The 15,507-nt window shown below is 45.8% G+C and overlaps 1 protein-coding gene across 1 annotated transcript; it reads left to right on the top strand.

Moving 5' to 3' along the window:
• Positions 1 to 250: 250 nt before the first annotated feature.
• On the top strand, positions 251 to 9,702 carry LOC306737252 (zinc finger protein ZXDC; the record flags this gene model as incomplete). Its single annotated transcript, XM_079218967.1, has 10 exons — positions 251 to 2,261; positions 2,543 to 2,695; positions 3,908 to 3,986; positions 4,249 to 4,379; positions 4,613 to 4,783; positions 5,479 to 6,263; positions 7,110 to 7,194; positions 7,303 to 7,478; positions 7,613 to 7,714; positions 8,973 to 9,702. 10 exons carry the CDS (start codon positions 251 to 253, stop codon positions 9,057 to 9,059), a joined length of 3,780 nt encoding a protein of 1,259 aa, XP_079075093.1. The 3' UTR covers positions 9,060 to 9,702.
• Between the last annotated feature and the right edge of the window lie 5,805 nt (positions 9,703 to 15,507).

Raw genomic sequence — 15,507 nt, 5'->3', positions numbered from 1 at the left:
AACTGAGAAAAAGCTACCATGAAAGGCTGTTTGGCGGAACACTCGCAGTTTCACAGGGCTTTGGGAGTTAATAAAATGGTATACACATTATATAATCGCCGAGGTTTTTCCCTTCCACCCGTGACTATAGCATTTCCATGCCGGCCGGAAAGGCAGCATCCGGCCTGCTGTAAACCGCGCAGTGGCTCTCTGGAACGCCTCCGTCAACTAGGGCGGGCCTTTTCTGTGTCGCTGCTACAGGGATACCAAGATGGAAATGCAGGGGCTTTCTGGTGCCCAAAACATTCACATTCAACATGGCGCCCTACACGGAACCGCTTTGTCTCCTCTTCAATCAGCGACAGGCCCGATACCTTATTTTATTTCCACCGAAAATGAAGCGGATGAACTACTGGGGCAGCCTGAGCCACACAGTGACAACAACAACAACACCAGGCCAAGGACATCGCCGTTTCACCTACTGGCAGAAAATGGCAGCGGAGCGGCTTGTTCGCCTATCAGCAAACCGCAACCAACCGATAAAACACATTTACCGAGCAACGGGCCGAATGTCGGACTTCATTACGTGAGCACGGAGAAAGACAATGAGCTCGAAGCGCTGCTCGGTTCGCGAGAGTTTGTGAAGACTGCCTGGAAATACGGGGTAGAAAGCGGGGACACTGTAATGCAAATGGCGCTGCCTCTGTTTGAAGGGGAAGAGGAACCGATGCCACTGAGGCAGTTAACGTTACCGTTTCCAGTTTTACGGCAACAGCGTGAGGACTGCACCTTCAAGCCGCCGTCACTGGCCAGCCACAGCGCTACTGTGCCGGGGAGCTTCAGCACGGCGAGTCGGGCTGATAAAAACACCCAGGAACTGTATGTTGTTTTTAATGTCGTTCAAGAGGACGGCAACGAAGCGAGTAAACAGCGGCCGGGCGTGTCCTCGGAGGGTGGCGACCGAATAAAAGGTAAACGACCAGAGTGCTCTAATGCAAACCCCTGTGGCTCCATGGAGGTTGGGAACAGCAGTGACGTTATTCTGTATGGATCTAATGACAACTTGAACTGTCTTGATACCCAGGCCCTGAAAAAAGCCGACCATGTTTTCAATTTGCTAAACGACAACGCCACCGTGGGTAACGCTAAACAGACTGTATACCACCACACCGTCGAAGATGTTGTTTTGACAAACAAATACGGCGATAAGATCTGTGGTCAGATTTGCACCGAAAACAATGGCAGTAAACTGGTCAGGGAGCTCTCGTCGCACCCCCGTGTTGACGAGAGCAGTGCCTTGATTTCAGGAAGCTCGGCCGTCGCGGAAGCCATGGACACCTCGGACTTTATTTCCGACCCAGCGGGGCTGCAGGGCAGCGCGAACCCGGTCACGGTCTCCGCGAGCCCGCCCGCGAGTGAAACCTTTTCCGGTACCATCACCATAAACAACCAAAGCATCATAGTGACCATAGAGAACGGGATACTGACTCTCGCTGCCCCACCAGAGGGGTATGTGCACAAAGAGGACGACATGGTCAGCTTGAAGGAGCACCTAGGCATGAAGGACCATGAGGACATTGTTCTTCTCAACTATGACAGTGGCACTAAATCCATCGGGAAGATCAGCACCCTGGCAGTGTCCAGCTCCAGCCAGCAGGAAGAGCCCCGGCCTGGTTTGTCTGTGAGTGACTCTGAGCTGGCTCTGGTGGATGACTGCTCGTTATCAGAGCTCGGGACATCTCTGGACTCCTGTCCCTTGGTTAAGCAGGAGGCGGGGACGCTGTGCGCTGTAACTGAGGCTGATCTGGTCACACCACCTCCCAAAACCATTGTGGCCGACTGTGACAGTGGGGACTTCCAGTCTGTGCCGCTGATCCGGTCCAAGAAAGAGGCAGTGGTTTCTTTTGGGTGCCCAGAAGCAGGGTGCTGCAGCATATTCGACACCCGGCAGAAACTCAAAGTTCACCTCCTGCACCATGCCGAGGACCCACGCCCCTACCAATGCACCGTAGAGGGCTGCGGCTGGGCTTTCGCCACCTCGTACAAGCTGAAGCGGCATCTTCAGTCCCACGACAAGCAGCGGCCACACACCTGTCCGTTCAAGGGCTGCGGGCGGCGGTTCACCACGGTCTACAACCTCAAAGCTCACTTTAAAGTCCACGAGCAGGACAACGCCTTTGTCTGCGAGGTCTGCAGCGAGAGGTTCCGCAGCGCTACGAGACTCACCAATCACCAGCGGGTCCACTTCGAGCCGCAGAGGCCACACAAGTGTGAATTCCCAGGTAACACAAGCTGAATGTTGGATTTCTTTATAAATACTTTGCTTCTATTTGATCATTCCCCCTTATACACATTCTCCAATCTGCTGTCGGAAGATGTTCTGGTACAATGCTGAATATGAAGCAGATCATCTCAAAACAAAGCCATTGGAGTCACTAATGTGGAAAATGATGCTAGTAAACTGTACACACCCCACCATGTTTATCTTCTCTATCAGTCTGGGGTTTTATCCAAAAGGCCATCTACTATTGTCGCCCTTCATGTTTCCCTCTGTCATGTGCAGGCTGTGAGAAAACCTTCATCACCTTCAGTGCCCTGTTCTCCCACAATCGCACTCACTTCAGAGAAACGGGCCACTTCACTTGCACCTTTCCAGGCTGCGACAAGACATACGACAAGGCCTGTCGTCTCAAAATCCACATGAGAAGTCACACTGGTGAGCTGATGCAAGATTAGAGTCGTCAATGTTGTTGCTATAACTTCCCCTCAGTGGGAGGGAGGGAACGCTGTCCAGCGTGTGAATGTGTGAGGCTGTTTTCTGAAAGAATAAGTCATCCTCCAATCACATGACGCTACTAATGTGTTGTTCTCTGTTCACTTATTTCAGATTTTTCCAAAACACTATATTGTCACAATCCACGCTAATACGTTTTCGTTCAAAAGCAAGGCTTTAAAACAAAAACGATCTCCGTCCGCACGGGCGTTTCAGCATCGTTTTCCATACTAACACGCATGGAAATGATTGCTACATGACTATTCACATACACTTGGCATGCAGGTGCCGGTGTAAACAATATCGGGCTTGATACTTAAGATTGCTCTATCCCTCTCTCATACAAATCAAATGTACTTTAAAATGAACACATACAAATCTAAATTTACTAGATTACGGGTCAATAAATTTGGTCAAAATGCATTTCTTACTTGTTTCTTCTCCTAGTGGCTGAAGTCTGTCGTACTGGAGAACATGTATGCTTTTGTTCTTTGACCGTTTCTTTGTTTACTTCACAATAGTTGTGCAGAACAAAATAAGCATTGATAAGAAAAGGAAAGTCCTCCGTTTTGTGTTCAACGCCGCTGGACACGCCGCTCGCTAATCTCTCCAATAACATCTGCCTCCTCTGCACGTCGGCCGTAGTAGAATTTTAAAATCTAGATTTGAACTGTACAACAGCTGCTAGTATAGACAACAAGTTTAATGCCTGTAATCGGTTATCTATGTTGATTTAAACAGTCGAGTCGATCAGTAATCAAAGCTGTTTGTTTTCTTCTGGCGGCGTGACGAATCAGGGAAGGACTTTACTGCTAAGACACAATCAAGTAGCGAATGCGGCAGTCTGCGTCATCATTTTCAAAGGTCTACGTTTCCGTCCGTCCACACTACGAGGTAACCCCGGAGTTTTAGTGTGGACGCTCGGTGTAAACGTAGGAATAGATATGCGTTTTAAAATGTAAATGTAGTAGTGTGGATGTAGCCTAAGAATATGCCTGTACTGAATCCTCTAAACCGAAAGAGGAACATGTGGGCCAGCTGTGTGACAGCAGAAAGCCTGGGTTAAGCCCCAAGTTAGACAGCCACAAGTTATCTTTCTTGGTCATGCTGGTCGTAGGTGCACTGGTAAATTAACATCTAATGTCCTGTTTCCAGGTGAGAGGCCGTTTGTCTGCGACTCGGAGGGCTGTGGCTGGTCCTTCACCAGCATGTCCAAGTTGCTACGACATAAACGGTAAGTGCTTATACAACAATACTGATTTTGTTTTAATAAACTTCAGTTTACCGTTGCAGTCCAGCTTTATTTGGGAAATGTGAGTGTTGTTGAAAACCAGTATGTTTTCATTATACTGGAGGTTTTGGGTCCCTCTGCATATCACTGTGTTATATCAGCTTTTATATAGTTCCATTTGTTTCCCTTCTATTTTCTTATGTAGTCTTTCTCTCCGTCCACCAGTTGTACTTAATACTGACCTATGTCCTTCTGTGTTTATCAGGAAACACGAAGATGACCGACGCTTTGTCTGTACAGAGGAGGGTTGTGGGAAATCCTTCACCCGGGCGGAGCATCTGAAGGGTCACAGTATCATCCACCTGGGTACCAAGCCTTTCCAGTGCCATGCGGAAGGTACGTACAGGTACCAAAAATAAAGTATAGGAGACGGACTCTTTGATGGGGGAAGTAACTCGTGACAATGCATATTATCAAATAAGACTGTTAGCTCAGTTACAGATGAAAGGAAGAAGAGTTTTCCTTTTCTTTTTTTTTTGTCTCTGCAGTAAAATGAGTTTATTTTCACTTTGAGTAGTTTCACATCTGAAAAGTTAATTTCTGGCGTTTGTTTCCTTCATGTCCTTCAGGATGTAATGCCAAGTTCTCAGCACGCAGCAGCCTGTACATCCACTCCAAGAAGCATAAGCAGGACGCCAGCACCCTGAGGACTCGCTGTCCTATGGCCAACTGCTCCAAGCACTTCTCCTCCCGCAGCAGCCTTAAGAGCCACATGCTCAAACACCACCACCTCAGCCCGGGTTAGTGACCAGCACAGCAATGCATTTAAAGGAAATGACTTATAACACTACTTATAGAATTTACATTATCACAATATTATCGTGATATCTGTAGAACATTTGAAAAAAGAAGGTTTTAGACAAATGCATCTTTAACTTTTATTGTCTCACTTTTCTTTGGCAAATGAGTTGCACTAAAAAATTGAGCGTAGGGATGTGGAGAAAGGGCTGGGAACGGTTAGTAGTGAGTGAGGAGTCAGCAGGCAGTTAACAGCAGTATGAAACGGGCAATAAAATGTGTTGTCAAAGCGTTTTAGTCACCGCAACCACGAGAGGTCCTTGAGACGACAGCAAGAATATTATTCAGTTTGGTGCAGCAGTATGGAAGATTAGCTGTGGACAGACACAGAGCAGCACACTCACTCATTCTCATGATCTTCCTGGTGGAGATAATGACAATATTTTAGATGAGAAACACCACACTGCTATGTTAACATTACCGTCTCAGCCACAAAAATACACTTTACTATTTTGAAAAAGAGTTGTTGTCGTGAGATGAATGAACATTTTCAACATTAATTTGTTATTTGTGATTCTGATGTTTTACCAAACTAATGATTTGGTTTGTTGATGTAAAATTGTATGAAACGTGAATGATTTATTCCACACAATCATTACTACCATAACATTTCCAGACTTTCCCCTCTCCATCCCAGATGTTCTCAGCCAGATGGAGACCACGCCCACCCTGACCCCCAGCAGCGAGCTCATCAGCTCCACCCCAACAACGGTGGCCGGGCCCGGAATTGCCGGGGGCGATCAGCTGACCAACCTGGACCTCAGCTCTCTTTTCTCCGCTGTGCCTGGTGGGCCTGCACCCTCTGCTGGCCTCGGGGTGGGGATCCCCGTCGCTGGGAGCGGCTGTAACGGCACTTTCACCATGGACCTCTCTCTGGTCAGCTCGGGCATCCTCACCGTCGACCCCTCCTCGGTCGGCACCGCTCTGGGGACCGGCACTAGCGCCACGCTGGCCAAAGCCGGGGACCCTCTCATCCTGGCAGCCAGCGCTGACATGGGCCCCCACCACGGGTTGGAAGGATCAGTGGGCGACGTCCTGCCCCCACAGGGCACGCTCAATCTGGACGATGTGCAGACTGTTACCCCGGAGGCCCTGGGAACCCTCACGGCTCTCACCATGCAGGGTGCTGGTGCCTCTGTGGACCCGGCTCTGCAGCACCCACTCAGCTCCTCGTGTGCCCTGAGCGTGGAGCCCGCTGCCTCCCTTGTGGCGGCCCCTGTTGCCGAGCTGCTGGCCTCACCCACCAAGGTGGTGGAGGTGGGGGACCCGGGGGGGGCGGGGCCTCTGCTGGGCTGCGTGGAGGTGTTGGGGCCTCAGGAGGGAGAAAAAGTCCTCACCCAGTTTGTTTTCCCCGGTCACAGCAGCAGCTTCAGCCCACAGAAAGACCCGGAACTCTCTGCTATGTCACCAAGCAGCTTCCTGGTGAGTTTTCATGCCGCTGTGCAGCTCAGTTTAAAGGGGTTTTATACACGTTTTACAGGACTTGCGAGGACTACTGCTTATGTGAAGTTCTCTAAAGCTATACGTTTCTCCAGATGGACCTGTGTGAGAAATGTACTCGAGTGATGTCACTCGAGTCAGGGTCTGGTGGGGCTGAAGAGTTTGAAAATACAAAAAAAAATGTAAAAAGAAGTGACCTTCCCAGACCTCTTCTACAGGCAACATTAGCTGCTAACAACACAGTAATAACACATATATTATGCTTTGCATTGTGGGTAATGTAGGAGCCACGTCTTAACAAGGAACAAAAAAGTAAATTGATTTTGATCTTTGGTCCATCATCGGTCTGATGAGGTTAAAGGATACGATAAGACGGACAATCAAGTTTAATCTTATCTTCTAGGAGTACAATGCTAAATCAATGGAGTAGTCTTTCAAGGAGATTTGTTTGTTTGTTGTATTCTATGATGTGAATTTCAGGGCGACTGTGGCGCAGTAGTGAGCAGGGGTCATCCTCCAATCAGAAGATTGCAGGTTCTATCCCCAGCTCCGCTAGCCTGTGTCGATGTGTCCTTGAGCACTTAACCCTAAATTGCTCCCGTAGCTGCGCCTACGGGGTATGAATGTTAGATGGTGATGTGGCACCTTGCATGGTAGCTCCTCTCATCAGTGGGTGAATAATTCCTATGTAAAGTGTCTTTGAGTATTCAGAAAAGTGCTGTATAAAATCAAAGTAGTATTATTATTTAGCAGCTTGACTGAGCAGGTATTAACCCTGAAAAGCCTCCATGGTGTGTGTTCATTATGCGGTCCTGTTTTGTATTTCAGGAGAGTGGCGGCTCAGCGAGGACTGACTACAGAGCCATCCAGCTGGCCAAAAAGAAGAAGCAAAGAGGTCCTCCGGCCTCCTCAGGTAAGACACACGGCCGGATGTCACGCCTTCATTTAATGCTCCGAGACGAGACGGGAGACCAAAGTGACTGAACTACAGCGAGTGACGTCGTCTTTTTGCTCAATCCAGGGGCTTCAGGGTCGAATCAGAGGAAAACCAAAGGAGTGAAGGCAGCTTCTGCTCCCACGCCGACGGCTCCCTCTGGTGTCCGTTATGGTGAAGGAGCAGCAGCAGCAGCCAATGGGGGCCTGACCCTGCGGGACCCCGTCACCGGGGCCCAGTATGTCCAGATTCAGCTGCTGCAGGTGAGGCCCCAGACATCTCCTTGTAATACAATTTGTTCCCCACCTGATTCAAATACTTCATTGATCCATGTGTTGAGAAAAAAAAGCATAGCTGCTGTTGTAAGACCTGCTGGTGTGTGTGTGTGTGAATGCAGGACGACCCGGCCAGTGATGGAGACCTGGCCTTCCAGCTGAGCTCTCAACCCTCCAGCTCCCACTCTCAGCTGACTGCCGACCTGCCCGTCAACATTTTACAGGTGGGAAAAGTTGTATTTATTTATTTTAACACAACTCCATCAAGTGATAGTGAGGTTAAAAGCGTTTTTTTATTTGAATACATCCACAAATGGAAATGAAAGGGAACACAATGACTGTTAAATATAGATACAAAATGAGGAATTAACATTTTTTGAGTCCCGTCTTGTTAAGAAACACATACAAACCGCTGCACTTGACAGCCCATATTTTCTTATTGGTGGCATTTCAGTTGAACAGAATACCTTTCCAAGCTGTGTTCAACCTCACAGCGTTGGCACCGCCAGGGTTCCCATGCGTCCTAGAAAACCTCAAACGGACACATTTTCTAGTTATTGAAAACACATGGAAAATCAGAGTCGAATGTCCTTGACAATGTGTTCAAAATTCTCCTTTTTGTCCTTCGCTTGAGAATAAACTCCAACGCAATCTATCGGAGCTCCCCTTTATGGAGGTGATTATTTTGGTTATGTTGTGGACACGCTGTTAACGCACCTCTAAGCTCCGTCAAGTGGTTGCACATGCAGGTTGGAGGACGTACTAAAAGGTTGCTGCCCTCCTGTTCTAAACGTCGTGGCGATCATTAAAAGCAGCAATGTGACGCGCTCTCACATCTCAATCTAAGAGCCCAATATGATCAGAATCCTAACAATGATGTACCGGAGAGGAGAATAGAGCTGAAACGAGAGCTTTCACAGATATTTTCTCTATTTAGAAGATGAGAAAAGTATAATATCGTGGCTCTTTTGATTGACATCACTGAATGAGCTGACAATTCAGTTAAGTCTAAAATGAAGTACTTTATTTCATGAACATTTTTCAAATTCTGTATTTATATTCCATCCAGGTCCATTTGAAATCTGTAATAATAAATATTGTAGAGATATTAATTACACGGTTGACTACATACACACGTTAATACAACTGTTGGCTATTTTAATAAAGTCAGACGTTATTGTGACATTCCAGACCTTTTGATGAGGAAATTCTCTCTAACTGGACCTCACTGAATTTAATTAATACGAATAGATACAATGCCCCTGATCTAGTGAAACTATGGTAAGATGAGCCGCAGAGTCCTGGAAATGGAGAAGTGAGCGAAGGGGTTTTCAGTTGCAATCTGCAGCCCCACCACTAAATGCCACCAAAGCACTACAGTGTCCCTCCTTTGAGGGGTGATTTCTGTATTGAAGCGTGTCCGTCACTTTGCAACCCGAGTTTAGATACCAGAACTGAGCTGTGTGACTGTTTACTCAAAAGGAACCTTCGGTGATGACGGAGGACGACAACGGCTCTGACAACTCCCAGTTCACGGGAAGCACAATCAACCTGCAGGACCTGGAGTGACGAGCACGGCGCCGCAGGTCAGAGGTCAGCCGCGACGATGGAGCTCGTCGCTGTCTGCCGATTACACCGACGGACGTACTCTGAGAGGGTTGGCGCCCATCAAACGGTCGCATCGTCTTTTCCCCAGGACTTTGAAAGCCTTTTGGGACACATTCATATGAAGAGGGTGGATGCGAGTCCACAGTTAACGCACCTTGACGAAAGGAGATGAGGATTTGTTTGCTTCTGAAGTCCAGTTTGTACCAAAATGGAACCCGAGGGCGTGCGGCCCTGGGTTTTGATCTGAACGGTGTCTATTCCATGGTGCCACGTGGCCACTCATGAACACACACATACACACAGTGCGCTGTCTACGCTCCAGTTGCCTTACAGACGCCTCACGTTGTGCATTCCTCCACTGGCGGGGCATCCGCTTTATTTTGTGGCTGCTTTACATTTTTTACGGTTTGTCCGATTTTTCTTTTCTTGTTTCTACGGCCGCAGCAAGCCCAAGTTAAAAAAATAACCATGCCTGTACATGTGTTTATATGCATTGTCACAAGTTACTACCTTGTTATTATTGTATCTGTTCTGTTATTTATTATTTATCTGTGGGTTTACAGAATGGCAGAGCCAAACACAGAGATGAATTAAAGAATCAAAGCACAATCAGAACGCTGTCGTGTGGAGGCCTTCCTTCCTTTAGTTTCATGAGAATATGGATTTATTTTGACCGTGCAGAAAATGGAGGATTCATAAAGGAAAGCAAGTGACTATAACGAGCAGTACATCTTTTATACCAACCTTGTTTAGAGGATCTAAAATATGAAGTTCAGCTCAATCCAACATGAAGAGTTAAACGATTTGCTGAGTCGTTGCCGGTCCAGGTAACGTACCTAACGTAACACTGGAGAGCCTTTCACCACTCTGTTGCTGGCAATGTGTTGCTGCCACCATGGCAAAAAGTTAATCTGATTTTAGTTTCCTCAAAAATGATTATCGCAAAACCCGTGTATCTCGTTAAAGCAAGCGTTGTAATGACAAGAAACGTGTTCAAATTAGAACTTTGAGGGAATGAATATGGTTTAAGTTTTATTAAATGCTAGGGACTCCGTATAATTAATTCCCCCCCTCAAGCTACACTTAAATCTCCGAAATAACAAAACAGGGTTTTAGAAACATTTGCAAATCTATTAGAAAGTGATTTTTCCATGTTTACACAAGTATTTATGTTTTAATTAACATGCAGAAAAAGGAGTTGTGATTTATCAAACGTAAAGCTCTGTCTCTGTTTTACCTTTTCTAGATAGTTTACAGTGATGTGGGAATGGAACGCTCCTTTACGCACAAATTCACTCTGGTGGAGCCCCAGAAATAAAGTTTTGGAAACAAAAAAATCCAATTTACACGCCAATTTATGTAATAATAATGAGAAAACTCTGTTTTTAAGGAGACGATGGGTTTGTGACCCATAAAGATAAGATGCTATGCGTTATTACGAAAAACTGTTCTTGTGATAACATAAGTTTCACTAGAAATAAAATGAAAAATAGGGAGTTAGAACTTAAGTCATCTTGTTTTAACAGGAAACTGAGCACCATTGTGGTGATAATAGCAGCAATATGCAGCCATATGCTGCCAAATGATTCAATCACTCAAGCATTTCCCATAATCCCTGAATATTATGGTTTGTGTTGGAGGAACAACAGCGGCCTGTTTTAAAGGGCCAGTTCACCCGAAGCAGCCGTTCTCTTTGACAGTACTATGACCAAACCAGTAGATGGCGACCAAGTCATGGAGAGCGCTTTGTTTACGTCTCCATGCTTCCACTGGTGACCCTGTGTTTAACGTCACACTGCTGGGAATTGTGGGTAATTCCCTCTGGCAAAGTCTGTATATAATGCTGATTTATATCTGACGGGGTTAGAACCAAACCCTCACAGACTGCAGGACTGAGTGTGCAGGTTGGGCCTCGACCCCAGAAGCTCCACATCACAGCAGCATCTAGCTGCAGAGCAAACACAGGAGACATTAATAACATCCATCATGGCCCGGCTCCATCATCCAGCTCACTGGAACGTCCGACACACACTAAATATAACGCGTATCCTACTGTGACATGACAAAATGTCTTCTGTGTAAAAGGCCCACACACACACACACACACGTGTACCATAATGTGTCACATAATTGACGAACAAACACACAGGCACCTTCACTTGCGCTCATACATAAAATCTTTACATTTCCATAAGTTCCCTATGCATGTGTCACTTATCCTGTGGCATCATGGGAAGGCAGCTGTTTATGCACGCATGTCATGAATGCTGTTTAGTTTAACAGCTGATCGCGGCGCGGCCGCGAAGCCACTTCAACCACCAGCAGACACCCCCGCCGAGCAACTCACAGTTACGCAGCGCCTCTCGGTCGGACGCCTCCAACCTCGCCTCGGTGATGATGTGCGTCCTGACTGACACACCTGACCAGCCCAACCCCCTTAAAACAGCACCATAGACACATCAACACAACGCCACCGCAGATGAAAAAACACAAAAAGCAGGAAACTTACCAGATGCTTTTCATTAAAGACAAAAATTCAGCGATGTGGTTGTCCAGTTTATCAGTGTGTACTGACACACTGACCAATCACAGCGCACGTTAGTGGTCACACGGGCCCTGTGGCGAACACACGTTCCATAACGCTAGCAGGCCTCTCCGTGTAGTTTAACGAGCTCTCGATTCCACAGAGAATCAGAGGTGAAATGTGATTGTAAGCAGACCCTTAAGCAGCATGCAATGAGAAAATAAACTAGTAGGGAAAAATAATTATAATACATGTAGTGTATTTGTGAAATAAAATGATAAAATAATAACTTTTAATTATAAAAATTAATACAAACAAAACAAAATATTATAAAAAAAATGACAATTTTAACTTTGTGATTCTGTTTAGGCCAGCAGAGAAGGCTGAGCAGGCCCTGACGGCCCGCCACTGCATGAATGCAAACAGACAATCACAAAATAAGTCTTACATTACAAGTTCACAACACAAGTGCACAACACACAACACTTGTCTCTCCTCCTTCAGACACAGTTCAGTTTCCATCTCTGGAGTAACAAACTAAGACATCACCGTGCAGCTTCCTGCGTGCTAACGTCAGCCGAGCTAGAACGCAGTGGAGTCACGGAACTATGACCCAACAGTGGCATCAATTGTGGCCAAATATTATGAAAATGTATAGCAAACTATATTATGTTTTTTTTTTTACGTTTTATGACATACCAAACAATTACTTTTCTTGACCTTTTTAATTACGTTCTATAGCATTTGTTATGAGATACTAGACTATTAATTTGTTTGACACGTTCCTATGGCGTACTATACTTTTATAGATATTTTGATGACATTGGTTTGTTATACGATGACATCGGACAACTGAATGCTGAATAACACATTTTTAGGCAACCAAAAAGGTTAATATTAACTTTCATGAGCTGAAAACACACTGTGGAAAGGCTAAAGCTGCGAGACAAAAACACGGATAACTCCCAGATTGGATGAAGCCGTGGTAGCAGTAGCCCCGCCCTAAAGAACCCTCTGCTTTATGGTCTGTTTGACTCTAAATGGACCATCATTTACTAAATGAACATCATGCTGTATTGAAGAAGACTTGAAACTAGAGATTGAGAACATAAACTCATGTTTACAATGTTTACTGAGGGGATAAATCAAGAGATAAGTAGAGTCTTTTTCTCATAGACTTCTATACAACCAGAGTAGTCGCCCCCTGCTGGACATTCAATGCCTGAGCTGAACCAATCGTCTTTGCCTAAAAAGAGACCCAACCTAACAGGCAATTTCAGTATTGCAATGTCTTGTATGACAAAGTGATTGTAGGAATATCTACTTGTCTCTAATGAACATGTTGAATAGCTTCCACATTATAATCAGTAAATGAAGCTTAGCGAAAGTCCAATCAAGAAGACTCTTTACATTCATTCACAAATCTCTCTCTCTCTCCCTTTCGGCTTCTACTCTCAGCTGATTATGGGCGTTCACTCTGACGTTAATGAATCTCTCCTGATTAAAGTGAACACATGACAGGTGTCTGGAGGGCATCTTGACAAAAAGGTTTTAATAAACACAATATGACAAAGATAAGAGAAATGGGTTGAGAAGTTCTCTCCTAAAAGAAAGAAAATATGTAATTGAATCTCTTAAAAAGTGAAAGTCACATCCAGTCAGGGATCTAAATGTTTCTCTTGTTGTGGCTCGAACTTGACTCACACTTGAAATACAAAGGCAGAAAAAAAATGCATCTGGTTGGAATGAATCCTCTATCTATTAGTAATGTGGCCTCCTCAGACTTCTCTAGAGGGAAAGAGCAACCAGATTTCGACATCCGCCTTCTGAAAATTAGAATTGAGTGCCTGTGCACATCCCTGGGTGAAGGGCCGAGACAGAGAGGGAGAAGTAGGGCAAAGGCACGCGACTAATCCGTGATTCAGCGGCACTCCAGTCCCTCCAGACTGAGCCTGTAATCTGTGGGCCAGATCCGCCCTGCAGGGACCGTCTCATGGCTTTTGGCTCCAGCGGTTTGATGGCTGGATTAAGAGGGCAAGTGGGATCAGACGGGCCTGTCGCACAACACGGTCGACCTAATGAGTTCATTATGGGTCCCCATCCAGAGCCGGGTCAAGCCCTTTCCTTTGTCCTCCAGTGGAGACACTGGGGGGTCAGAGGGGAGGGCAGGAGGAATCCAAAGAGATGACCTGCAGAATATACACGTTAAAAATCCCTTCTTTTGGAGCAATAATGTCTGGTGATATTCTATGTTTCTTATTCTCAACAGATCCCATGAAAACACCAACAGTACATGGATCCACTAACAAGCCTGATACAACCTCTTCCTCTGTGTGACAGGGAGACTAAAGCACATCAGTGAGTTAGTTTACGTTCAGTTGTCAAGCTAATTTTGAGCGAAATTTCTAAATTCTACACACCAATACAAAAACGTGAATTAGGCACGTTTGCATCAACAGGTAGTGTGTAGAAAATAAGCCAGGAGGCGTCTCCACATCCCATTTAAGGAACGTTAAAAACCTTTTTTTTGTGCAAGTTTGATCAGATTTGGCTGTTTCCATACAGCTTTTCTCATGCAATACTTTAAAATGTACATTTATGGGAACATGGCTCCTGTTGCACCAGGTTACATGTTCCTCCACCAGAGCACCAAACGTGGATTCATCCGCCGCCGACAATAGTCCTCCAACCAATGCACCGTTTACTGCTATTTGAGTGATGTTTAGTTAAAAACTACAAGGCCTAGCTACGTTGGACCTGCAATGCTAAAAAGGCAACTCTTCTTAAACACAATCACTAACTTACCAAGATGATAATATGTCCGTGTCATGTTTACAGATTAGTACGCCGCCTGGGCTAAAATATGAAGTCAAGCTTTTGTATAAATTGGTGGCGGGTCTAGTTTTAACAAATTATATAGTGTTCAACAAGCTGATCATGCATCTTGCATTTAATACTTAATCGCCTTGTTAATCAAAGACTAGAACATATTTTGTCCTGTACTTGACGTGGTTTAATGCACTTACTTACATGTGTACTTGGTACCTTGTGTATTCGACTCTATCACCGGTCAGCGCTCTCTCTTTCCCGACAGGAACCAAGAACAAAGGCCCATCAGAACAGACAGACCACCCGTGTAATCACTAACATCACAGAGAGAAGCATCAAGAACACAACGCTGCCTCAGAGTCTATTTTCAGCCACTTCCTCCAGGCGTTAAAATGTGGAAATGTGAGGTAGAAAAAAGTCTGCCACCTCGCAGCCAAACCTGATTACAGCTGCCATTCCAAGAATACCGACCTCTGTGATCATGCTGCCGCTCGAAATCTTGGCGTGACAAACACAACGGCACAGTGGAGAACAATTAATACTTTTGAAACACTTCCTGATGAGATCGAGTGTGTTCGCCCACGTTGTTCCTGAGAGAGTGAGTTCCTCTTTGAGCTGTGGGGCCAGTTACGAATGTCTCAGAGCGCCGGTGACCCCTAGTGACCCACACTTACCTCTGAAAAGCCTCTGATAGGCCGGCCGACGGCTTAGCAAGTGAGCTGATGTTGAGTTGTAATCATGCGGGAGCAGTAGCAGCAGGAGGCGCAGAGGATTTACACTGGAGTTCATTTTTGACCCCTGAAACAGCCGCTTGACAAAACAATTTCACCGCTTGTAGCCGCTCAAGGGCTTTTGATGATGTCGCATGATCTTCTTCAGCAGATGGAGTTTGCCCACATGTCACGGAATTCCACTGAAAGTATTGAAATATATTGTTATAACTAATGGCGAGGGAAAAAATAAGGACATTTGAACATCTCCAACCCCTGACAGCTGGGCAAACCTGCCTGCTCGAGGGCGCACCAGTGGAATATAGTCTTTTAAAAGTCTCACTCA

Source organism: Taurulus bubalis, assembly GCF_910589615.1.
Source record: "Taurulus bubalis genome assembly, chromosome: 5".
Classification (NCBI taxonomy): Eukaryota; Metazoa; Chordata; class Actinopteri; order Perciformes; family Cottidae; genus Taurulus; species Taurulus bubalis.
This window is presented reverse-complemented; position numbering and strand designations above follow the sequence as displayed.